We start from the raw sequence: 27,250 nt of genomic DNA on the forward strand, positions 1-27,250 counted from the left end.
TGTGTGTGTGTCTACTTGTGCGTGTGAAACATTGTTTCAAGCTATCTAGTTATTGGAACGGAAAGGAATGGCGGAAGGCTGGTGCTGAAGAGCAGGCCTCTTGAGGGGGGAAGAGAGAGAAGAGAGGGGCCACAGGCCACAGGCGAGTGAAAATCCTTTTTTGTTGTTTCGGCTGATTGTTGAGACACAGAAGAGGGGGATTAATTTGTCTCAAGGTCTGACAACAACCATCAACAGACAGCAGCTTTTCCCCTTTTTTTTTCTTTTTGTTTGTTTATATAACTGGTGCCAGTACAGGGTGTGGGATGACAGTTTTGTAAAGATGCACAGAATAATCAGCTCATGGTCAAAATATAACATGGTAAACGAGAACAAATATGCCCTATGATTCCAGACAAATCTTTAAATTTAATTCCTTTAATCATAAGTATACATCATCATAGCCTGAATAATATAGTTACAAAATGCATACCTTTTGGGGGCTTTAACATGTGGACTTCTGGATTTCCCTGTTCCTATTGTAAAGTCACACCAAATCCTCAAAAAACAGTTTAAGACAGCATTATTTGAAATACTGATGTAGTATAGTAGCTGTAGTATCACCAAAAGACAAAGAACTTTCCCACAAATATATGAACATTTGTAAAAAAGTAAAATATGTATAGCAGATTTTTTTTTTAAAAAAACAACGTTGTGTGGTTTTTTGAAACACTGTAGTTATGAGGAATAGAAGGAAAAATAAGCTTTAGGGAAAATGTGACAAATATTATAGCCTGCATATTATAGTCTCTTAAAGTATATGTTGGCTTCACTGATTTAAAAAAATAAAAATAAAAAATAATTACTATATTGAGAAGGCCATTCATTTTACACGCAAGCCTTATTATTTCTCATAAAGACACATGCATGACATTTTCTGCAGCAGCTCATAGCAAGAAGGGACACAAATATAAAGGTGAAGCTTTTCAAGACATTCGGTGTTATCTAAAGTGGAAAAATATTAACATCACAGAGAAATATAATAACAAAGATGAGGGTGGATCATAGGTAATCTTTTTTAAGTTTGATGCAAAACCTCTAGCTGTTATTTAACTTCTGGTAACTACACAGTAAGACATGTTATACCAGTTCTAAAATATTTTGGTCTCTAATAACTGGTTGTAAACCTTTAAATGTTTGGTCACACAGTCATGAACCCTAATCACGCCCCTTTTTTCTGTTGGTCCCTTTTTTTGTCTTCAGTGGAATAAACACCAGCGCCAACCAATCAGTGTTTTATTGGTACAGAGCAGAATGCTGTAATTTTAAGTGTTAATGGCTTATGTTAAAAAAAATAATAAGAAGGAAAAACTATCAAAACTCTGGTTCTCAGCTGGTGAATTCTGCCTTACAAAGAGCATTGTTCATTTACTGTATATTGCATTAATATACAGATCAAAGATACAAAAATATAATTCCATGTCTCAACTTCACATGCAGTTTTGTTTAATGGGACTGTGTGTAGCTATTTATCAGCTTGCATGATTTTCCTTCAGTGATTCACTCCTGTCTGCTGCACCTAACTATCGACTCCCAGCCACCCAACAAGCAGAGCGTGTGTTGCCGGATGCTCAAGCATGTGTAAGAGAACTTCAGACTCTAGAGGTCTCCATCCTTCAGCATCCCCTCATCATCATCCACCTATTCTCCCTCCTCCTCCTCCTTCTCCTCTCTGGCATTTTGTGCAGCGGAGGAGGATAGGAGGAGTGACTGCTGAGGAGGAGACAGAGGGGACTCTGAGACAACACGTCCCACGCCAGAGCCAGACAGCCAGGGAACTTTGATTTGACGCCAAGTAGCCTGCGATCAAAATTACAATGAAAAGAAAGAGCCTCGTTTCTTCCTCCTCCTCTTCTCCTTTTTCTTCTCGGGAGGCTTAGATATGTCGGGCGTGTGCAACATATGATGTCGTTGGACTCATAAGCTCAATGAAGATTTATTTATCTCTGATTTCGGTCCTTAATTCGCTGATGGTGCCGCTTCGTTGTGCTTGCGCTTAGGTCAGCCGAATGAATTTGAAGGCAGTCTGAGCGCATTGTTTCCAGCTCCGTTACATATGGGATTTCGAGCCGTGATGTCTGCAATCTCTCGCTCTTTGTTTCTGGGTAAGTCACTTTCCATTTCTTTAAAAGACCGGATTTATTTATGTAAAAGCAGCGCAGGTGTGTTGCTCTGAAAATTGAGGATGTGAACACCGAGGTTCATTTTTCGTATATATTTGAATATAATTCTCTTTCGTTGTTTCACGTGTCGTTAACACCACATCTGACAGCTTCGGTTCAGAATGATGTCAGAATATATCTGTTGTCTATTTTCTCTTCCCCCTTATGACACTTTAAGATTTGGGTGAGAAATGACTACATTTACATTTAGATTCATCTTCAAAAACGCAAACGCGCTGTAGCCAACCGTGCGCTTTCTCTCAAGCTGGGAGCTCTCGAAAATGGGACAAATTAAAGCAACGTGAAGGGGATAAAAGTTCACCTGACCCCTCCCTTCATATCTGCTTTAAAGATTTATTGACCCTGCGCGTTCTTGTATTGGCATTTTCTTCAAAGGCAGGCCCGCAGCAGATGCACAAAAACCTCCTTTGTCATATTTAAACAAAGGGAAATAATTCATTAATTTCAGTAACCACCGAGAAAACACTAGGCTAGAAAAAGATCTTTATTCTAGCTCTTCTGGATGACAGTGATTAGATATGTTAGGATAATTGTTAGGTTGGTTTTTTTGAAAGGATCTCTAAAAAGTCTTTTTTTTTAATTGTTACTCTTATTTTATTATATCATAAACCATAGATGGACCTCTTTTATTTTATAGAAACAGAAGCTTCATTTGTCTCCAAGGCTTGATTTTATCACTACTGCTATTTGCTGTGTTAACAGTAATCCTGCTTCTATTATTACTGTTACTAATATTATGGGATTGTAATGTAGAGGGGGGCCTGGAACTGTTTCCAGGTCCGAAGCTCAATGAGGAATGTTTAATTCCACTGTGACCTCTCTGACTGGAAGTTACAGTTAGCACTGCGGGACGGTGTGTTAAAAATGACAGCCAGTACGAGGTGTTATTCACCCCACTGCTGTCTCATCACCTGTGGTGTAACTGAGGGGAAACTAGTTTTGAAAGCCACAGATTTGAAAAGACAAACTAACAAAAGATTTTAAAGTTTGAAAATTATCTTTGACTGGGTGCTAGAAAAACTTTGAACCCCCACCCTGGTTGAGAGTTAGATTGGTTGAATGTAGCCATATGAGGAGAAATCCACACGGCTCGTGCGCTCTGGTCTGAGTCCCGAGGTCGTGCTCTGGTAGTTTCTGTGTGGTTTGCTGCTTGTTGCATATTGCAGTCTGGAGACAAATCAAAAGACCTCGGCATTTGTTTTTAATTTTCTATTCCATTAGTTTAGACATACAACTGATGTTATTTGCTTATGCTTGATGTGGTTTGTGCTGCAGGCTTGTAAATGCTTGGAGAGTTTGTTATCTTCGTCTCCCATTATTCAGTCACTGACATATTGTGGTGATATGTCTGTGGAATACCCTGTCCAATGCCTAATGCGTTCAGTGGAGAGATCCTCGTCCCTCTGGACTTGGTATAAAATAAATAGATAGTTGAAGGATGGAGATATGTATGGATAAGCTAAGCTCTCATGGCTTACATTGGTAGACCAGCAAGTCCAAAGAGTGTGGTACGCTGTAATGCATACTGATCCTCTGTTAAACTAAAGGAGCTGACTCTGCAGAGAACACTGCATACAAGTAAATCTTAGGTTTAGGTCAAAAAGCACTCTGTAACACTGGGCAATGATGTAGGCTATTTTAAGCTAAGCATGCAGATTATCATAACACCAGCAGTGCTTTTCCGGTAATGACGATCTTAAATAACGCAACGGGCTCATTCAGGAGAAGGCGAAAACATTACACATTATCCCTAAATAATAGCAGTTGTTTGCTTTTCTTAAAATAACCATATGACTGCGCCTTGAGTATTAAATGACTTGTTGCCATGGTGAGGTATTTTTTCCCTCCTTTGTCATGTTTAAGACAACGGAAAGAAAACTATATTAAACAGTTTGTGCAGCGATGTGACTGGATGGCATGTTCAATACAGTTGGAACCGGGGTCACACGTCTCTCGTCCAAGAACAAAACATCTATCAGTCATCCAAAAGAGTGTTCACCCACCCCCCAACCGAGGGGATATGCAGCTTTTCAAGCTTGGCTGCTTGGCTGTACCATACCGAAGGACTTTTTTCCTCTGAATTTATAGCCTGCATTAATTCAAGATCAACTAAAAGGCCAAGCAGAGGGAGGAGGTGGCTGTTTTATTCTAAAAGAGGATCAATAGTCATTAATAGGGGCTCCTTTTCTTTTAATTTGGATTTGGCTTCGCAAGTCCTGAGACATCCTTAAATTAATATCTGTTGGAAATGTAATATCCACTGGTCACATTACAGATAAGTAGCACAATTAATTGCCACAGAGAGTTCAATAGCTCCCTTCGGTAACTCTGCTGATGTGAAGTAAGAATCAGAACAAGGTCATACAAAACTGAACAAATCAAGTAACTCAGTAAGAGCGCAGGGCACGTGGCAATTTGGCCAGGTAATGGAGACCAGTGATTGATTGCGTGTCTGTCCCAGTGCCAGGATTAAATGATTCTGAATGGGGGGAATTTGAAAGTGAAATGACTGTCCAAAAAGTAATAACACAATCTAAGTCACTTGACGGAAATCTAATTTAAAAGTATGATTAGCTTTTATATGAGAGCCAAACCTTAGCACCTTTGCTTCTTTTTCTTTTTCCTGCATGGCCTTTTGGGCCTCAGTGTCTGAGAAAACTGCAACGTGATCACTGCAGTACAGCAGGATCTTAGCATTAAGATGTGTGCTGATGTCCACATTCATACATTCGTACAGTATAATACTGAGAAGATGGCAGTGCATATGCAAGTATGCTAGTGTGTGATGTAGATAAAGAGAGCAGTGGCTCCAAACAGAAATTCTGTCCCCATTCTATATTTAGCATGTCTGCCGGGGTAGGCAGAGGATCTCTGAAATGTGAAGATGACAGGAGCCTCCTGAGCCAGAGGTTATGAAGTGACATCTTGATGTGTTTGTGCCTGAATCACACTCCCACACACACACACACACCCTGCCAAAGACTTCTGACATTCCTGCACACCCAAAGACGTTCCGATATTTGACGTCTAGTTACCATACATTAAGGCTTAGTTTTGATCTTCTTTTGACTCATGTCGTGCGTCAGTGTTATCATTTGGCATCCCCGTTCTATATTCTCAGCTTTGAAGGTATTTTGTTTTGGGGGGGGGGAAATATGTGGTGATTCTGGAAGCTCTGCTTTGCAGGACTTAAACTTGTGTGATGTTTGACTTCTTACTTGCATGAAGAGTAATCTTGTGTTTTTAAAGTATAAACCATTTAGTTATTTTCAATTTTACTTGAATTACCAAGTTCAGTTAATTTTATTAGTCGTTTCACACATTGGGACTAGTGTGTGTAAAAATCCCTATCATTTAGCGCGAATGCAGGACTTACAGTAAAGTGTAGCTGCAGCTGTTGAAGGAAATTTTGTACCAATGCTTTTTGTTGAATGACTTCCCTTGCACCTACAATGTCAGTTATTTTACATGCAGAACGAAGTGTAAAAACACTTCCATCCAGAGAGGATTGTATTACTCAAAACAAAAATGCAGAATCTGACTGGCTCATCAAGGGCAGAGCCCTCTGGAATACAAAACCTGCAACAATGGTGACTGAAGAGGCCTACAGATGAGTGCAGAGGTCCTGCTGTCCTCAAAACAATTGAACCATATCATTAGCAAACACTGATTTGCCTTCCAAGCACTTTCCTTCTGATGTGTATGGCCTTTAAATGACAGCATGGTTCCCTGAATAACAAGCCATCCTCTTTTTGTACCTGGGGGGATTCTTCATGTTTCATTGATTGTGGTGCTTTTAGTTGGAAGGTCTTTCTATTCTGTCGCAGCAAACCGAATGCCACGCTTTGAATGAGAGCGTTTGTAGGTGAAAGTCTAACTGCTTTGTACAGTAAGTGCTTTTATTCCTGGAGGATCGAGGCAGGTTTGTGTTTTCACTGAAACCGAAGACATCCGAAGGAAAAATATACAAAGATCGTACCGCTGGAATCGTCTGCAGTTTTCCACAATATTTCTTTGTTTGGCAGTTCCTTCATCTTCGTTTCACCGCACCCGCAATTTCCGAGCCACCCGGTCGTTATTCTGCACGAGCCGTTTGTCGCTCGCGTCCTGAGAAATGAAATACATATGCATAGACAGAGGGGGGTTTGTGTAGTGTTTCTGACCTACACAAACCCGGCCCCTTTCAACCGTCACTGGGAAAATTACTCCCAGATTATTTTGGAACGTATGAACAGGAACTGCCTATTTCACTTTACTGCTAATCTTTGACAGATGTTCTGGAGAAGCTCACGTTCACGTTAACCAGAGACACATGTGCAGTCTATGCTGGGCTGAACAGCAGTATTAATGAACGTCAAGACTCCACTGATAGTCAGGATGATCAGATTGAGCTGTGACACATTTTAAAGGAAAGTGAATCTGGTTACTGAGTGGAGGAAATATTTTCTTCTATTAAGTCGCTAATATTTTGCAAATGGGCTTTTAGTGCTTAAACATTTTTTTGATCAGTTGATTAACAAATTGGAAGAAAATGAACCATCGCAATTAGGGGGGAAAAAAAGGAGACTAACTGTAAAATAAAACAGCAAAAGCACATACACTTTACGGGAAACATAACCGTTCCACCTGCATGTGCTTTTATTTTTAACGTTTGCATCTGGCAAGAAAATGTGCTCTAGCCATGTTCTTTACTTGTTTACTGCAACCATTTGATCTTCTTTTACAATATCCATTCATGACAATTAAACCAGCTTAAATCTTATTTATGGTTATGTTAAAGGAACTCCCACCACATAGGGATAGGGAAAGATTGTGGTCTTTGTTATTTACTGAAAAAGTCAACAGTGGCTATAAGAATGAGACACAACTTGATTGCAGTATTTAGCACAGCATTGTTTAGAGTATTTAATGTTTAAACTAAAACTTCGGGATTCAGAACTTGCCCTCTGAATAGCTAGTATTCACCCCGACCATTTACCAGTGAACTCCATGAGGCAAACAAATCTCAAGAACATGTTGGAATCAAGCACGCAGCAAGAATATGTTTGCCTAAAGTGTGTTGTGCAATCCAGATTAGTTCTGTATACTCATCATTTGTTGAAAGCAGTACTGAAACCAGGAACACCTCCACTGATTTTTTGTTTTGGCTGTTTCACAACAGGCTGGACCAGATGTCACCTTGGGGAAGGGGTGCATCTGAATTGATAAATCAAAAAATCAATAGCTCATTTTATCATTTTGATCAAGTGTCTTATTAGATGAGCTCAAGGCAGCGTTCACCTTACAAAATAACCCTTCACCTCATCACTTGACCCCACTTCACATAGCTCTCTCACCAGCTGACCTAAGTATATAGATTTAGTTAACCATGCTTTTTACTTAACCTGCAGCCATCGTGAACAATACAATATTTCAGTGCTAAGCATGCATATTTCATATGATCATGTTAGCAGTGAATTAAAGTAGCTACAGCCTAGCTTGCTCCCACAACCAATTAGCATGACCCTTTTTTGTTTCCTCTGCACCACACCATATTCTGCTGACTTATCTGCTGATAAACTGATTTGCACTTTTGAACATCCTTTTAGAATACTGTGCAAAAGTCTTGAGCCACCCCTCATTTCTTTATATTTGGCTTCCAAGGAGCCAGATGTTTCTCCAGGCTTTCTAAAGGTTTGCTTTTTCACTCCATTCCTTGTTCTTGACCATTTTTAGACTCAGTTTTTATTTGTCTGTTTGCTTGTTAAACTGCTTAACACTGACTCATGAATCAGCATACAGTAAATACTGTGTCCTCGCATAACAGACAAGTTAGAGCAAAAACATTTCAAATAATGAATTGTTTCTGTAGGTGTATGGTTACAAGCAGACTTGTGCAAAAACATTAGCCGAATTGGCTGAATCTATGAAAACATAGCAAAAATAATGCTTGTCACAGTGTGTCGAGGTTTGTTGAGGTATGTCAAATGATACAAGAACTGGACTGCTAATCAGCTGCAACAGTTCTGAATCACAATTTAAAATTTCTGGTTCAAACTGTCATCAGTACAAAGGTAGTCAGGAGAGAGTAGCTACAGCCATCTGTAAAACACAGTGGAGGCTCTTTCATCGTCTGGAACTGCATGATATTATAGATCTTTGTTAAAATCCATGGAATTATGACCACAGAAAAATACAGTCCGCTTTTAATTCACCATGCAATTCTATCTGGAAAGCATCTGATTGGCAAAGGCTTCATTTTTCAGCACGACAGTGATCCCAAACACTCTGCCAGTGCAGTAAATGCATACCTGGACAGAAAAACACACATTGGATCACTATCAGTCATGGATTTGCTTCCACAGAGCCCAGACCTCAATATCACCGAAGCAGTGTGGGATCATCTTGACAGAGAACAGAAAGGCAGCCAACATCCAAAGGAAAGCTTTGAATGTCCTTCAAGAAGCCTGGAGAGCTATTCCTGCTTAAAGGTGTTCATACCAAAGGCTCCTTAGAATTCTAAATATATTGTTTTGCCTCATATACTGTATTTGCATTTATGTTTGCACATGTCTCAGTAAATTATTACACCTACTTCCCAATTATTTACCAAAAAATAAAGAAATGAGAGTACAGCACTTTTAGTAAATACTGCCACTTTGTTAGAAAACGTTGTTCTCATCCTTTTAATCTGCTTAACAAGCAATAGTGATGGATGGCCTCCATCCATGATCTCGAGCACATCCTTGGTTACCAAAGTTACACATCCAAAGACAGTGACCATTTCTGTCGGACTAACTTGTAGAAAATTATGGTGAAGATTTATCAAAAGCATTACAGGTTCTGACCAAGTGTCAGTATGAAATGTCTTTAAAGTGAGAACAGGTTGTAAAAACGGGTTGCAGATTTGCCACATTAGGATCAGATTGTACAAAAATAAAGCAAGCTGTTTAAAATTTGAATAAACTATAATTCTGATAGGGAGAAAATGTGTAGGAAAGTGAATGAGTGGTTGGAAACATTGTGTTGTTCTCAGCAATCTGTGATCTATTCTACCGTGGCCATTTGCTCCAAAGGGAGGATTCTTGCCTCATTTTCAGAAGTGATACACTGTGAAAGTAAATGAAGCTAACTCGGTTACTAGCTTTATAATTTCTTGGAAAATCTGAAGTGATTTGCTTCTTGTGAGCATAAATGTTTTAATCAAGGTCTATGATTGTGTTATGTAAGCAGCGGGCAGATCAAAGAGTGAACAAAGCTGAGATAAACACTGATGCGATTGGTGAGGTGGAGCAAAGAAGTGTCTCCCATTGATTCACCACACTGAAGGTCTGTCTTGATATTAATTTCTTTGCGGCTATTGACAGTACTAGAAGCGGGATGCGGCCTATCGCCAATCAAGCGTTCTTCAGCTGCAATCAAAATCCACACACCTTGCAAAAACACCATTTAAAATGATTTGTTTATCAGTGGTGGGGGTTGAGATGCTATCATCTCTGAGCTCCCAGCACTGTTGTGGTGCTTTCAAGTGCTTTCTGCCTTAGTGAAAACTGGCAGCGCGGAATAAAGCTGGCATACTTGTCTTCTCTAAGCAGAACATGCTTTTGATCTATGTTCTCCATCTCTGAAACCAGGTATATCTCTTGTTTTCTATGCAGCTGTGCAATCCAACTGTGCAGAAAAATAAACTGCTAAAAAAGCCTATTGCTCAGCTGTCTTTCATTTTCAAGCAGGTTGGGACAGGGCTTACACCCATTACTCAAAGAAAATAAAGTTACACTACTGATGAAACATTTATAAGCAATTATTAGCACACAGTCAAGCATCCATGCCTCACCAAAGTCACCTGGAAGCTTGTTAGGATGATTGAAAATAACAACATGTGAATTTACTGGTTTCATATAAATTGTTTACTCAAAAGACTGGACCTCGACCAAACGCTCCGAAGTTTTCATTTTTGGACAAGTCTCTCGCATGGTTCCATTTCCAGTGTACTGTCTGCCAATAATTGATCATTTCCTACCAGTCGTACTTTAATTGGTCATGGGGTGCACCTGTCAGAACCCAGTGTGTGTGGTGCCTCATGTCACACTGTGATTATTGATTATTATGTCCAGATTCCAACTTGTAAGTTTAAATGGCATCATGCTGCTTAGATGGGAATCAGCAAGAAAGCACAGCCGGACTATGACCACAGGGAATCATCTCCATAAATCAGAGAGGTTTGTTTTTTCAATTCTGAAATGTATATGAATTAATTCCAGCGTGTCACCAATGCACAAAATATTGATTTGCCTTTCTGTCTGCGTGGAGTTCGGCTGTAATTCAATTCCACAAATTGACTGCAAATGAATGAAAGCAACTTGCACTAAGCCAAACAATGAGATCCTAAGTGAGTTTTTCTTTCCACCCTCTTCTCACACTTTTCTGACTGACTGAACAGGAGGAAATGTTCCACGTCGCTCTAGTTAGACGCCTGCCGTTCCTTTAAATTTGAAGCAGTCGAGTAGCCCAGCAAGCAGGACACTCCATTAGGTGTTTTGAATGCGCACGCTCCTTTGTCTCACTCCATTTCCTCTTTTGCCTGCCAGTCTTCCCTAAAGCCTTCGTTGCTTTAATCAGCAGAGGCCCTTCTGCCCTTCAGACATTTATCTTCACCTGCGCTTGGTCGTCACAGCACAACCAGGAAAGACCCAAAGATGGATGCTGTTGGAGACAGCGAGAATTCGATGGTCATTGATTAGAGAGGCATAAGAAAAAAGTGGTTACCTGCACGAGACCTGAGCAGCATCTGGAGGATCCCTTCCTCCCTTAGTGGATGATAGCATGAAGTCAGATCTCTGCCCACTGTCCAGCTGAGATCTAGGACAGTTTTATATCAGCAGGGAGGCAAGAAAGTTGTAACTTTAGTAAGTTTAAACAGTGGCCTTAATCTCTTTATGGACTGTAACAAAAGTTTGGAAATGACCTTTTAAAGCTCTTTATAATATGCAATTCTGCTGATTAATTCTTCATAGGAATAAAATCCCTTGTCATCAGAACCTCAACTTGTGTAAATGCGCTTTAGTAGAAACTGTAAAATTCCATAATTTAGGTCCAGGCGTGGGTTGGCAGTCCTGTTCTTCTGCAGTGGATGTTGCGTGATGGATGATTTCATTATCCAACCACAATGCCGGCCACTTGGTCTTTCATACCACAGCAAAAACATTGTAAACCGAATATCATTGATCAGTTGCTCCATTGTCCACAAATTAAGTATATAATACCACCGATTGCATTGCAGTCAGTATTTTCAGGTATAAGCACCCAGAGCCTTTTACCGGGTGAAAAGGTTGAGAAGTTTTGTTGTTTTCACTTTTGATAAAGTAACTTATGCAGGCACTCAGGCTGTGGTCAGGGTACAGCATGATGTCAGTGCTGAAAAAGCTTTTTTCCCCTCTTGCCCTCCCGTCTCTTTTCCCCCCTTCCCGGCAAAGTGGTTCAGAACAGATGGCACCACCACCTTTTTTTCCAACTCGTTAGACTTGACTTGTTGATGAAATGGAGCCTTTACGCTATACTGCCCATGCAGATGTTTAGCTGTACATATTTCTGTGTGTGCATGTATGTGTGTGTGTGTGTACACTCTCCTATAAACTGCCCTGCAGCAAAGGAGGGAGAGTCCACAGCCTAAAGGTATCTAAAGTATAAATGTTACATTTACATCTTAACAGCCTCTATATTTTTTCCAGGACCAGGAAAGCAACTATATGGCTTTGTATAGATATAAAGAGAACAGTGTGGAAGGTTTTTATGTTTGCTACTGCTGCATAGCCACATATATACCCGAGTGCTCTGCAGCACAACAATCCTCCAATTAGCCAATGCAGAGCTCATTCAACAAAAATTACGTTTTTGCCATTCTGTTTGTGACATTTTCTACAGTTTCCCCGAGTGCGGCCCTCTTTAGCCTGGTCTGTCATGGAGTTTGTCAGGCTCAACTTACAGAGTACCACATCTCTTGCTAAGAAACAGACAGGGGCTTAGGACTGCATTCAAGATGCCTGTTATGGTTTGGCAATGTTGTCCAAACTGTCACATTTTGTATGAAACTTGTCTTATTGTAGTTGCTGGATGAGTAAGAGGAAGTGTTTAAGTGTCTAAAACTGTTGTAGTAGCAAGCGAAAACTGCACTTTACTTCGAGTTTGATGTCTCTCTTAAAATTCTTAAGCATGTAGCTTTTTTCTATTTTGGACTTTCCGTTTTTCTCCCAGCATCAACCCTATTTTTTTTTAATGCTATGTCTTTCTTCAATAGGGAAATCAAGAGTGCTATAGCATTTGGCTTGATTTGCTGTCTGGGATCCAAAGAAGCTGAGGAGGAGGAAATAGCAGAGTTTGCAAATTCAAGCTCTTAAAATAATTAAAGTTGGCGTGATGACTCTGCTTTCTAGACGGGACCAAGCTTTAAAAAAAGGCAGCACTGGGAGTTACCACACAGCTACAGCGAGCTGTGTTGTACTCAGAAATTAGGAATAATGAAGGATGCTATATGCAATATGCAGATAAGATTACATTAAAAATCTGTCAGTGTGGAATGAAATAAAGCTTTTGGCCACTGACCCATCATAGTAGAAAAATAAACATTTTTTTTCTATTTAGAAGAGGGAGATGTTGTTTACTCTATTAACCTTTCCTCTCGGTTGCACTCTTGACATTGAACAATGTGGAAGCGGCCGACTCGTCGCTGGCCCTTTTGCTAATGAGGCAATTAAGTCTATCCTGTGTTGGTTGAGCAAGGGGCCGAGAGAGCAAGCCAAGTCATCTGCTGTCTCAGCAAACAACAAGCATCTTAGCCATGCCGCAGTCAGAATATATAACAAGCTCTCCTTTGTTGTAATGGTCTTCCATTCCTTGTGGTTCTCCCTTGTCAGTGTGACCCACAGCACAGCTGGAGATCACAAGCACCATCAGGCTCTGTTTATCTAAGTGCACTGAATGGTGGCAAATGGAAATTGAAGAAAAACACTAGGTTAAAATAATGTTTGAGCTATACTCGGAAGCTGTTGTGAAGCTGTGGTGGAAATTGGGTAGGATAAATTTGGTCATTTGTTAAAATAATGTAGAAAACACAGTGGGCACTATTTAGGAATCGGGGGGGGGGGGGGGGGGGGGGGCTGGAGCCTATCCCAGCTATCATAGAGCGAGAGGTAGGGTACACCCTGGACAGGTTGCTGGTCTGTCTCAGGGCTAACATATAGAGAGACACAAACATTCGCACTCACATTTACACCTATGGGCAATTTAGAGTTTCCAGTTAACCTAACCGCACTAACTGCTAATCTTTGGACTGTGGGAGGAAACCAGAGTACCTGGAGAGAACTCATGCAAACATATAGAGTGAATAGAAAGACCCTAACCTAATGGTGGAATTGAACTCAGGACCCTCTTGCTGTGGGGCAAGTTGCCTGTTTTGGAAACACAGTGATCAAACCTTGATACAAGGTTGGTCAACATATTAAAATGTTCTAACCTGCCAAATTAATAAAAGAATTTACATATCTATACAATTATTCTAATAAGACTCTCCGTAGGCGCCTTTGCACTACTCTCAAACCTAAGCGATCAAAGAGAAATGGAAGGACTACCTTGTAGTTGGTATGCTACTACATTAGCAAAACTAAGCTAACGTACAACTTACTCGCCTAGGAAAAGACCGGTAAAAATGCAATGACTCAACAAATGATATGTAGTTGGTATATTTGTTCAAATACCTAACTCTATTTGCCATGTTTCTTTTATAGTATGGCTTATTTGTGGAGAAAAAAGAAAGACTGAATGACTCTAACACCTCTAATAGACTGCATCCTGTTGTCAGGGGTGGTGTATGTCGTTGAGTTTAATTTTAGTACATAATGGAGTAGAGTGAGGAACTGATCATAGACTCAAAGGTTCTATCTGTCCTTTGAACCTGTATGCTGATAATCAGAGCAATCCAGATGCATGTATGACACAAAGACATATTATACAACCACGTGCATACATCATTGATAGAGAAGCTGTCAGTGTGTGAGGCTCATACCTGATTCCCGTTCTTGACACATCTGAGTGGCAGTGTGGAATTGTGGCTTCCTTGAGCACTGTCTAGGATAATGTTGATTGCTGTGAAATGTGCTGCATGCATTAAAAACATCCTTGCTACCCATTTAAATGTGTTTGACAGCAATTAGCATGTTTCCGCCCTCTTAGCCTACTGACTGTCTGCTATGAGCAACTGCTGTGTCATACAAAAGGGGCCAGCGTTAGGGCCTAAGTTAATGTGTTTAAGGGATGCACAATTCTAACGAGCGATAACCGAAGGCTTACGGCTGCTCAGAGGGGATTAAGGGACGTCGTTGTCTGTCTTAAAGCTCAGGCTTAACCATCATATTCCTTTTTTTCCCTCCTCCATCTCTCCTCCCTGGTAATGAATCGCCAGTATTCCCTGACACAAGGCATGAAAAAAAGAACATCTTACTCGGTAGGGAATAAAGATGGCTGCTCATTAGCAGCGGAAAGGTGTACCGAACCAGAAAGAGGAGATGTCTGAGTAGATTTGTTTGAAATCAATGCTTGTCTTCTGAAGCTTCATCTACAGTATGGGGCTGCCACAAGATATCAGGCAAGATTTCCAAAGAACTTATGTCGGCATGCAAAAGTGTGTGCATAAGCCACACAGGCATTTGTACATTTTTCCATGTTACAGCAGAAGGACCACTAAGGCTCCTTTTAGCATCAGATTTCAGCCTTCTTGTGCAGGTTTTGCTGTTGGCTATAACATACTGCCTGTCATCACGTGACCTGATCAATACGGAGAGATTAGCCATGCATGGCGTGAGACACGGGTGCCCCCGAAGTTGCAGGACCGTCACAGAGGTGACTGTTTTCAATTACAGGACACTAAAGATGCATAGTGGCAAGGGCACCACAAAAAGAGCACAGTAAGCAACAATCTGCATTGGCAGCTGGCCACATGTGTTCGCTGCATGCTGAAAGCACCAAGCATGACAGGTTACATGCCTTTTCAGCAAAATATACTAATTTACCCCGAAAGCACATGAAGCTTTCTTTTTTGTCTCGCTGGAGAAATACATGCTTGCAGCACAAGCCATTGAAAGTTTACTTTATGCTTTGGTGGTATTTAGTATGTAGAGCAACGGGTTAGAGGGACAATTTAAAGCAGTCTTGTTACAACAAGATTGAGGCAAATGATACGACTAACCTTTGGCTCCATGCATATACCTGCGCTGTCATTTATCTAAAGCGGGCGGTCCTGTGCTAAGATAGATAGACCAGGGCACAGTTTTTCTGAGGTAACATCAATAGCTCTGTCACTCGCCCCTGTGGCGCCCGATCGGGAGACCTTTTCCATTGACATGCAAGTTAGCGCTTGATTGTCATCTGGTAACTGTACTACAGTTACCAGATGTCTTTGGGGAAATCACAATGCAACTGCATCGGCTTATTTTTGATTATTACCAAAAGTTATTGCATTGAACATTCCTCGCGACATGGTTAGAGCACCACCCACTCTAGCATCGCCTTCATTTCCATATTCCACTCCTGTTTCAGCACATATAATCGAAATTCAGATTCAGTGGAAGGGAGAATAGAGGTTATGCTGTAGGGGTTAGAGAAGGGTATTTAATCCGCCCTGTCTTGTGGGTGGACATTTCGATGTATTACTGCACATGTTATTATCTGAATTAATTAGCATGAGCAGCAGAATGTAGGTTTTGAAAGCCTTCATTATTTTATGTATTGATTTTTGTTCAACATACCTGTAGTTGAGCTCAAGTAATCCTACTTATTGTTTATTTATCACTCCTGCTACAGCTAAAGCATATTTGAGTGAAGAGCAGAAAAACAAATAGATGCCTTTCTTTCTTTCTGTTTTTGGTAGACTCCAAATGTTCTCCTACATTGCCAGTGTTTGCCTGCATGGCACTGGAACGCAATAGAAGCATGACTGATATTTCACTAGACTTACCAGCATGGTCATTAATCCTAATATTTGGACTGTAGCCACCATCCACTCCCAGCCGTGGCTTGACTACGTGTAATCATAGGCGTACACCCTTGTGTATTGGGCTGCAGGAAAAATACTACACGCTCAGAAGCTTAGTCCATCAATCTAAGAGGCCAGACATTTTTCCTCCAACCCCGATGTCAGAGGATTTCACATGGCACCCTCCCCCTTCCAGGCGGAATATGTTTATGAGCCCTTTCTCTTACTGTCCTGTCTCTTCCTAGTCCCCACTTCCTCTTATGAGACGAGGGGGTCTGAGCAGACAGCGCCTGCATAGCTCCCCGCTGCAGGGCCGTGATGGATGGCCACTCAGCTATACGTGCCTTACTCACCAGAGGCCGACCATATTTCTCCTTCACTGCCCGCGTAGGCCTGCATCTGCATGAAGACTGTCAAAGATGCTGTTTTCTGTGAGCTCAGCAGGGCTGAGGCAGAGTATTTGATTAGATGTAATGGAATTAAAGTAATCTGATTCCAAAAAGATGACATCTGTAATCTGTTGCAGTTACTGTAAATATGCAGTAATAAGATCACAGAGTTATTACATTGCTCAGTACAACTGTGGCATCTAAATTGTTGTATTTCCTTGTGTATTGTGAAATAGTAGATTTAAATCATCCTTATTTAACTTTAAACTCAGGAGTCTGACATAAATTAACTACCCTTGCCATATTAGCGGCTACAATTTTCTGCAGGTAATCAGCTCTTTTGGTAATTGCCTTTAAATGTAATACTCCTAGCCCTCATAAGTGGTAATCCATTGAATAGTGGGCTGTGTGTGTTTGGTGCGATGTGTCGGAGAGGTAATAGCTATGGGATGACCTGAGGGCCTTATTGGAGGCCACTGCTCGGTCACAGAAGGAACACATGCTGCAGGATTCTCTGCATGGCAGCGCACTGCTGCTTTTGGGTCAGAGACATAAAAGAGGTGGGAGGAAAGAGAAGAAAGGGAGAGAGAACATCTATCAATGATCCTATGGTATTAGCCGAGGCTGCAGTCCTAATGAAGCTAGTGCTGTGGGCTCTAGGAAAGCATGTGTGTGTTTGTGTTACTGATAACTCCTGTAAATATCCACATCTGGAGTGTTTACATCCTGGTGATTAATTATTAGTCATGTGGACACAAATAAATCACTCAGAGTGTGTGCTTGTGTGTGTGTCAGTATGTGTGTGTGAGTGTGTGTATCACCAGATGGCCTGGCGTGAGCATATTGGTGTGTGTGTGTTTGTGTGTGTGTGTGTATTGTACCTGTGCAGGTGTGCATGAAACCGTGTATATCTGCAGAAGCCTTTTTGTGAACATCTTGCACGGTACGCATTGTCTTCGTGTGAGTATACTGTCAGTGCATTTCCCTGACTTTGAATGCATGTTTGAGTTTATGTGCGAGGGTGTGTGTGTGTGTGTGTGTGTGTACACAGTGGTGAGGCAGGAGAGGCTGCTTGGCGACTCATCCATCATTTTCCCCCCTGGCCTGCGATGCCCTCGGAGGAGCGCTGCACTGTTACGGTGACATTGGGCTCATTTTGGAATAGAAAAATGGTGCATCCGCCCCCAGCGTCATTGCCGCATGTCGTTACCCCCCTCCAGCCAAACAGCCAGCTTAAGATGGTGCAGTAACAATCCCTCTAACGGTCTCAGACACGCTCCCTCGCTGTCAGGTTTACACGCCATATCCACAGGGACAGATTACTAATCAGAGGAAGTGCTCTGTTGAAGGGCCTTGCGATGTCCACGGCTGCTTGGTGAAGCTGCTTTAGGTGGCCTGTCATCTTTTCTTCCTCTCCCTACCCCGACCACTGCTACCTTTTCCACTCTCACCTCCCGCTGGATAACCTTGGCAAGGGTGGAGGAGGGGTAGCAAATGGGGTAGAGAAAGGGAAAGATGAGACCACTTTATGAGTGTCCTGGGTTCCCTGTGCCCAGCGTTTCTCTCTTGCTGGTAATGGACAGGGTGAGTCAGCATGAGCAACTGCAGTATAGCGGCCCAATCAATTTGTTTACGCTTGCCTCTAAAGAGACAATGCCATTGCCAGTGCTGCTGTGTGCAAGTGGTCTCACCACTTCACTTCACAGATTTCCTCATGTCGGACAGCAGTAGCACACACTAGCCAAACTTTCTGGCATTGCTCAGAGTGACACCTGCCACTCTGAGCAATGCTGGGAAATAAACGCACAGTCAAGCAAGAGGTTGGAAAATGGGGAACAGAAAGAAAGCATGGTAGAAAAAGATAAAATTATGTGCTGGCAATCTTTCTCAGCCCTAAATTGGTGCATGTTGCTGCAATAGATGGGCGATGGAGTCCTGCTTTTTCATCTAGATTTAGGAAGGCAGAGTGTGTGTTTATGTCTTCGGTTTACAGTGCATGCTTTCTATTTCAGGATAGAGTCTTTCCAAGGGCATTAGGATAACCTGTGAACAAATTGCACACGGGTGATAAAAACAAATAGCAACAATTCCCACTTAGACACACACTCACACACAGAGAGATGTCACTACTCGACAAATAGCACAGACTGTTAGCGCAGACAGTGATAAGCAGATAAATGCATGCAGACGTAGCTCACCTACCAGCTCCCATTATGTAACCGTGTTCGCCACATTTTAATGTCATTCCTTGTTGCTGGAGGAGGAGGGGGATGTGAGACACACAGAGATAAAATAAATAAATAAAGCGAGAGAGGCAAGAAGGGAAAGAACAGAGGAAGACTGGAAGAAGAGAGGAAAAAAAATGTTTGCGCCCCACCTCCCCCGCCATCCTCCTTCGTCCTGACACTTCACACGCACAAGCGCATTCACCGTAGTTTCGCAGATTTACTGATACATCAAAAGAGATGCACACAAACACTCACACACACGCAGCTTTTCCTCAATAAGCCTCCTTTCATAGATAACCCCTCTCCGGCTGACAATAGCAACAATAGCATAAATCCTGATCCCAACAACAACAACAGCAGCGGAGGACAGCCTCGTCCTTCACTGAACTCACGTCAGCACATTGTCCCCTCTCTGTCTGTCCTCCAAACCTGTTTTTTTTTTTTTTTTGTAACTTTTAAAAGGATCAGTTTCCAGAGCTGAAGTATTCTGGTAGGACATGCTGTGATGGTGATGATTGATCACCCTGTTCTGTTGCTGGAGATCAATTGCCATCCGTCCTCCTCCACTGAAGATCTTGTTTCCTCTAGTTGCCTGTAGCAGCTTTCCTGGGGACTTTTTATTCCCGAATGACCCCACCTTTCCTAAAAGTCAGGCCACAGGTCAACACCTATTATGAAGTTGTATGACCTCGTCGACTATAATGCCCTGTGCCTGTATTGTCTTTCATACAGTCCTGAGAATAACTTCCTTCCTGGGCGGGAATCAATAATGTAGCTTGGTTTATGAGAAATATTATGCCATTTCCCGCCCAATAATGTCCGGAGTCATGGAGAATGTATGCTAGCCTGCATGAAATCAATAGCCTAAATATAAACGTAAACCTTTCTATTGTCTTGCTTCAATGTGTTTATGTACATTTCAATACACTAAAAGCTGATTTCTGTCTGAGAAAGCCACACTGAACGCATTTCACAGTGCTGGGTTGCAAATATCACTCGCAGTTTTCTTTTGAATATCACATATCCCAGTCTTATGATGCACGGCTCCATGGCCTCTTATCACGGTCTCTCACCATGAAGGAATAGCACGTTTCAATCATCCTGTCATGGGAGAACTATAATCTTTTTCTTTTGCATGGCATATGTCCTTCCACTTCTAACTAATCCTTATTATGCCAGAGAAGCGAAGGTCATTGTCAAAGCCGAGGGGTGATTAAGTTAATCCACTTGTTTTCTGAATCCGATTTACCTCATTTTCCAAACTAGGGAACAATGTTCCCGCACAAAGACATCAAGATGATAGTGTGGCACGCATTAAGGAGGAGGGCCCCTACACTGGAGAGAATTCTTTTATCTGTCTTCATCATCTGCATCCCATTCTGATTCCCAGTTCTATCAGCTGATTTCTAATCACAGCATTCAAAGCTATTTCTGCCATATGGAGAGCCAGAGCAAAAGCGAGAGGAGAGCAGACAAGTTAAAAGCAGCATGATCGCTCATATTCCTGAATCAATCTATGTCGCTGCGGTATGAGACACTAGTGAAGCAAAGCACAGTGCCCTGGTGTGTGGGAGTCCCGCCATGCAGCCAGCAAGCCTCTGAGTTACGCAGTGCAGTGGCATACAGTTGACTTCATTAGCAGGTCCCTCCCTTCAAGGGGATGGGTTATTTACTACTGCACCGTGCAGGGCCAGATGCTCCACAGATATTATACTATAGAGATTTGCGCAAGAACAAATAGGTTTGCATTATTGAGTAAAAGTGTGTGTGTTTTAGGGCCAAAGCTCTTTGTATCCCTTGCAGTCAGCAGTGAACCTGTAATAAATCCTCAGCAAAAGTATATTTGACTTCAGAGAATGCAAATAAGGTGATTAAAATGCATCCCCGTGTCAGTGAGGGAATACGTGTGGATTATTGTTTTAAACGGCAACTCTGCCTATGAGCTCACATACAGTACAGACCAGCAAACGTCCCTGATTTTAGCATCTGCACCTCACTGTGAACGTGTTATGTATTATGTGCTTTTCTCTGTATATCATGCAAGTCTGCATCTATGAATATTTAATATAGATTCAGTTCAATTCAATTTTATCTATATTATTGTTATGCCAAATCACAACAATAACCACCTCAGAGAACTTTGACACTATGATAATACAGAGAAAACATACGACTCCCTGAGACAGTGGGAAGGAAAAACACCCGTTTAACAGGAAGAAAACTCAAACAGAACTGGGCTTAGGGAGGGAAAGCCATCTGGTGTGACCAGTTGGAGGGGAGGGCAGATTGCTTACTAGTGTGTGTGGCTTTTAGTACGTTAATATCACCATTAGTTTCTTCCTATCCAGTTTTATCAATGTCACTTCTCTTTATTTTGTAAAGACCATACTGTATCAGAGAAAATACCATAATAGTCAAGTGCTTGACCTTCAAGGTCATCTGCTTGTGTAGTAAAGCACCACTTTTACCATTCCTAGAAATATAATTGCAATTGTGCCAATATGTCAAAACACCAGCCCATCATTTTGGAGAAGAGGATGAAATTTAAGGGTGTAAATATAGTGAACTGGGGGGGGGGGGGGGGGGGGGGGGGGGAGACTCCTGCCTTTTGCTTCTTCAGGCTTTGACATCATGGGTTTTTCTACTGAACATTGTCTGGCCTCTGGAGATCAGTCCTAGTCACCAGTAATGGCTTTGGCATAGAGGTTGGGTCAGTTTGACACAGAAACCAGAACATGAAGAGAGCAGTGTCTGGCCCCCCAGGAGATGACATTAAATGAGATACTGGCCAATTTACAATACTGTGTAAAAGTCAGGCATTTCTTTATATTTTGCTAGGTGTATTTTTTTTTAATGTGGAAATAGTATATAAAATATAGTAAATAAGGCAAATGTATAGTTTCTAGAAGTGTAATGAGCTTGAAAGTCAGTATTAGGTATAACTAACAACACAGCCTGAAATCTCTTGGGCGAGCTTTCTTTATATTTATTGTAGTTTTCAGGAATAGTTCTCCAGTCTTCTTGAAACTCTTCTTTAGAACACACACACACACACAAACCCTTTTCTGCACAATATTGTTCTAGATGGTATTGCATTGTGGTTTAAAATCTGATGGCACTTTCTGGATTCATAATTTTCTTCCACACCACTGGCTAAAATACCTCAAACCATGACATAGTCTCCATCGACTTTTACACGAGGCTGTAGATACTCGCTTTTATCTCTCCCTCGGTACATCCTGGCCATGATTTGAACCAAAGATAATTATATATTCATACTTAACCCTAGAACACTATCGCTATAAATAGTAGCACAATCACTAATGCCGGGTGATTTTTACCCGATATAATATGATCAACAAAAAGTACTTGTCATCAAAATATATCAAAATATGACAACACATGACAAATCAGAGTGGTCTGCTTTTACTTTCAACTGTGCCACATCTAACAAAATGAAAAAAGTGTCATGCGGGGACCCTAAAATAATGCTCCAAAATTACAGAAAAATCTGGAATTCAAGAACAAAAAAATTCCTAAAATAATAAAATAATAATGACACTGGAAAGCTGGTCTTTGATCCACCCATTCCTGGGACATTTGAGACTTCCCTGGTGAAGGCACAGTCTCCTCAACATGCTAACAGCTGCAGCAGAGAGAAATCATGTAAATGTATTGGCTTGGGTGAAAATCACTCAGCGATTCTAGGGTTAATATAATTATGAAACTGGTGCAAAGACTGGAATGAAAATGAGTGAAAAAGCATCCAGTATCCAAAGCAAAAGCTTGAATAACTCTTGTTCAAGACCGCTTTAAAAAGAAATACACATTTGGTTCCATGGAAGGCAAATGTAGATTTGAGGGATCAAGCATTTTGCACAGTTCTGTGTGCAAAAAAACATCAAACAAACTTGCAGTAAATCTGATTCCTTCTGCAATAAAATGGGTAACTTGTGTGTGATGAGTTGAATGACGCCGTTTTAAAGACGCATTGCTAACAGTGACTCTAACATTTAATGTCCAAACCCAACCTGAACTGCAGTATTCACAGTAAAATAAGCTAAAAGTCTGACTGTTAAGCCTGCTGGGAGTTTGAGATGGGTTTCAGATTTCTGTTGCACAGTCTGCACAAGCATGAGGGGCGAGAAAAAGACAAAGAAAGGAGAAAGAAAAACAGACGGAAAGGAAGAATGAAAGGAAAAAAAAGAGACTGAATGTGAAGAAGAACAATAGACAGCAAGTTAAAAAAACAAGGTGTTTAAGAGTATTTAGCTCATCCTATTGTGAAGCTCTCAGTCAGTCCTAATAAGCAGACCTAATGCACAATTAAAACCACCTGGAGCCCGCCCGTCACTTCCAGAGTCAACCTTACAATCATTCCTTTGTGTGCGTGTGTTCTTCGTCAACCCTTCAGTCTATCACCCCCACAGCTTTGCAAATTAAGGTGTGACCGAGCCAAAATGAGATCTCTCCGTAGCCAGAACAAACACCATAATAGACATTTCAAACACAGACCCTATTATTTTTGTGTGACGGGTGTGCTGCATTTGAAGTAACACTGGTGCTTTGATAGGCTGTGGATCCTAAGAACCTTCCATTCAAAAACACCCACATTTCCCCCTCCAAAGATCTGAATCACAACGTCCTAGTCCTTTCACATAAATGTCTCACTTCTACACTGAACAATTATGTTTACATAACAAAAACGCTTTATTGCTTTTACGTGAAGAACTGAGTAAGACAGATTTCCTTGAGGATAAATTGGTGCATATCAGGGTCACCCAAGTAGTAGTAGTCTTTTTGCTGCTTTGATTGTTGATTTGATCGCACAAATAGTGTTACTCTCTTTTAAATTCATAAAACAATGAAAAAAAAAACTAGCTTTTAATAGAAGGACTTTGGTGGAACAAGCAGATACTGTAGTTGTTCCCATGTATTTAAATTTCTTTCCTTTGGCGTCAGACTGTGAGTGTGAGCAGCAGGATGCATGAGGTGTGTTTAACTTGGACTCATTGTGGGGGAAGGCCAGAAGCTCAGAGTGAAATCTGTAAAAGCTCACATACGAAAGACACTTTTATCTTCTTTGTTTTTCTCCGGTTCATATGATGTGGATGTTTGTTCTTGCTATGCGGTCCCTGATTGTTAATGTAGTGTAGCTTTTCTCTAGAGGTAGACCAAAATAAAAACAGCTCCAACATATTCCACTTCTATTTTCCCTTCTCTGCAGCTCGCCACCCAGGGTTGTTGTGTATCTGCTACATTTCGCATGGCAATCTTGCTTAAACAAACCCTTTGAACTGTCTGATTTGGTCTCATTTAGACTGGGGAGCAGAGGGAATAATCAACTCTAAAACGTCAAAGTTGCACCAATCTAAATATTTAATCACCTTTGACTCTGGATGATAGCTGAGCGTGAGGCAGGAAAGATGAGATTACCTCAGTGACTTCACAAAAATAAAATCTCATGACTGTATTGACTATGATTAACACTTAAATTAATAATTACAGAGCATTTCATTAGAGATAAAAAAAAACATACTGGAGGCAGTTGGATCTCAGCCCACTTACCTACTTTATTGTTTGTAACGATGGAGCAGTGTCGGTAGTGGCCAGTGTGGGAGCCGATTCTTATCACTCTTGTTCTCATAGCTCTTGCCAGATGCAGCTCTTGGTGTCGATTTTGAAGTCCGACACACTAATGATAGAAGGCCTTAATGGTTAAAGCGTTAAAGCTTGTCTTACCACACATCCTTATGAGCTGTTAAGAGTTTATGTTAATTAGCTTGTTTAACAGCCCGGCTGACCTCTCTTGGTCTAATATGTACTTTCTTGAATCCTGCTGCCTGTTAATGATCGCAGGTACTTTAATCAGTGATGAGTAAGAGTTTGGCTTTTTAAAGAGTGCCATTAGCTGATACAGTAGACCCTTCAAATTTCTTTCCATTTGGTGAGGTTATGACCGATTTTATTAACTCTTTCCCATCGCGCGAGTTAAAGTGCATCTGTCCAGGTCAGTGACTAAACAACTATATCACTGTCTACTTTGAAGCTCTGCCTGTCCCTGTAAATTCTCCCTTGCCTCACCCTGTGAGGTGGAGTGCAATGATCCATTTGAGCAAGAGAGACACCTCCCCCATTACTCTGAAATTCAGCTTGGGACCCCTAACACTGCCATGCTGGTCATTGACACAGCTGACTAGAATTTGTTTGTGTTTGAGGTAAAGGTGTTTGTGTCTATTAAGTGTCCTTGAATGGATGAATCTGTTGCATTCGAGTGGTTGCACGTGCAGCCTTGTCAGAGAAGATTCCATTTAAAAAAGCACAGATTCCAAAAGCCATTGCATAACTGGCATGTCTCGCATCTTATCAAGTGGAAGAAAATCCCCAGAAAAGACTCAGACGTGGCTTATTTACACTGATCCCCCACAACTTTAAACCAGCGTCACAATTTGTAGGTTCAAAACAGTAGCAAATCTTTTGGTTCCTGATGGTTGTGGACTAGGACGCTGTCTTCTGGGTTCTGTGCAGTTTTGAGGATAGATCAACACGTTGGCTATTCATCATATTTCAGGAGAAGTAGGGTTTTTTTTATGCTGCACAAAATGGAGTTTTTTCCAATTCATGGAGGCTGCTGGCAGTGCAGAGGAAACCTTGCAGCAGAGTGCTTGGTGCGTGGTCTGCAACACTGTATGCTGAACAATGTAAGGTAAGTGTCAGTGGTTTTATTGTTGTGGTTGGTCAATGTATGAAGATTTATTGAGAGAAAGGTTGTTTTGTCTTGCAGAGAGCTACTAATCGGAAACATTAGAGGTTGAAGGTTAGTGTGGCCTTTTTGGATCTGTATGTTCATCAAAAACTAAACTTTTTTTATTTTTGAGTCTTGGGTCTTTGTGTCTTTCGCCTCAGCTTGGAGCAGAAACGACGCTACAAGGTTCTGGAGATGAACCAGTTCAGGCTTTGCATTCTTGGCTCGGCTTCTTCTGCATAGTTGCTAACTTGCAAATCACAATAAAGCTGCTAATAGTCAAATATGAAATGGGAATCTTTTCGCGATAGTGTAAATCCACAGGCATGCAACCAGCCAGCATGTCTTCTTGAGTATCATTTTCCCAGAGCTATTAATCACTCATTCTTGCTTTGATTTATTCTGCTTTACAAAGGCAATCTGTTTAGTCAAAAGTTGAAATGGTAAGCCCCAACATAGTACTTGAAGGTTCAGGCTAAAACAATTCTGGAATAGGTTATGATACTTTAGGCAGTTCATTTCGTGAGAAAATATATTTCAAGTTATGTGACGCTACAAGGTTTACTCACTCAGCTGGTATGTTAAAATGGACCAAAGAGGAAAAAGCCAGTCAGTGTGTAACCACAGAGAAACAAGCAAAAGCTTCTTAGATTTATCAAATGAGAGGCTAGTGGTCTGGAAAAATTCAGCGAGTCAGTCACTGATGGGCCAGGATCAATTGGTTGGGTTGAGTTCCAGATGTTTGTGGACATACAAATAATATGGCGCAGATGGTCCTTGCAGCATCCAGAAAAATATGAAAAAACTTGGCACAGTAAAAGACCTTTCTCCTTGGCACAGTATGTTTATGGGCAAACTGCTTAGTCCCAACCCTCTTTCTGCCCTGCGTCATCGCCACTCTCAATCAAAAGACTCGAGGCTTTCACATGATGTCATGTGCTAAACTGTTCCGCTTCTTTTTCCTTTTCCATTTCTTAGCACTCTAAACTTTGTTGTGTTTTTCTGATTCAAAATGATGTGAAGTATTTGTTGTAACAGCTTTGGCGCCATAAAGAAACAATACAGAAACACATACTGATGATATTGCCTTTATAAAATAATAAAGCCTATTTATATTCAAGGTGTGTAAAGAGAAGCTAATCAAGGCAATCAGCAGCCGGTGTCTTGACAGCAGCTCTTCTCGTTCTGACATCCGGCAATCACCTCAGCTGAGGTTCCTACCTAATAATGATTGTTTCTTTCATCTTTGTGTGCAGAATCAACTGCTTAACAGGTGTAAGATTTAGCCAAAAGTGCTTTGATTGTCTTTATAACATCTCAAGGCTCTTAGTCTTTCTGGCCCAGGACTCATTCTGAGTTTATGGTGCAGCATTTTACTAACTTGTCACCATGTCTAAGGGGTCAACCAGAGTGCTTGCTCACTGACCTTACAGGTCAGCAGACATGCTTCACCTCACCACTACATTGATGGAGCACCCATGTGTCCCTGAAGCTGATTAAAACACAGGGTGATGGGGATTATTTACAGCATGGCCCATGTGTGTGTGTGTTGTGTTTTCTCTTTACGTGTGCATATGTCTCAAGGACTCTAGTCCCAGGAGGATCCTAGCCTCATAACCTCCCCCATTCCCAGCCATGCCATGGATCATGTAAGGAAATAA

The 27,250-nt window shown here is 41.3% G+C and overlaps 1 protein-coding gene across 1 annotated transcript in view; it reads left to right on the top strand.

Annotated features, from left to right (window-relative positions):
* The first annotated feature begins 1,586 nt into the window (after positions 1-1,586).
* Positions 1,587-27,250, top strand: part of clmpb (CXADR like membrane protein b) — an 82,694-nt gene continuing 57,030 nt past the window's right edge. The window contains exon 1 of the mRNA XM_085184342.1: positions 1,587-2,144. Coding sequence (XP_085040468.1) covers positions 2,096-2,144 — 49 coding nt within the window. The 5' untranslated portion in view covers positions 1,587-2,095. The remainder of the gene's footprint in view (positions 2,145-27,250) is intronic.

This window comes from Neolamprologus multifasciatus, chromosome 14, assembly GCF_963576455.1.
Source record: "Neolamprologus multifasciatus chromosome 14, fNeoMul1.2, whole genome shotgun sequence".
Lineage (NCBI taxonomy): Eukaryota > Metazoa > Chordata > Actinopteri > Cichliformes > Cichlidae > Neolamprologus > Neolamprologus multifasciatus.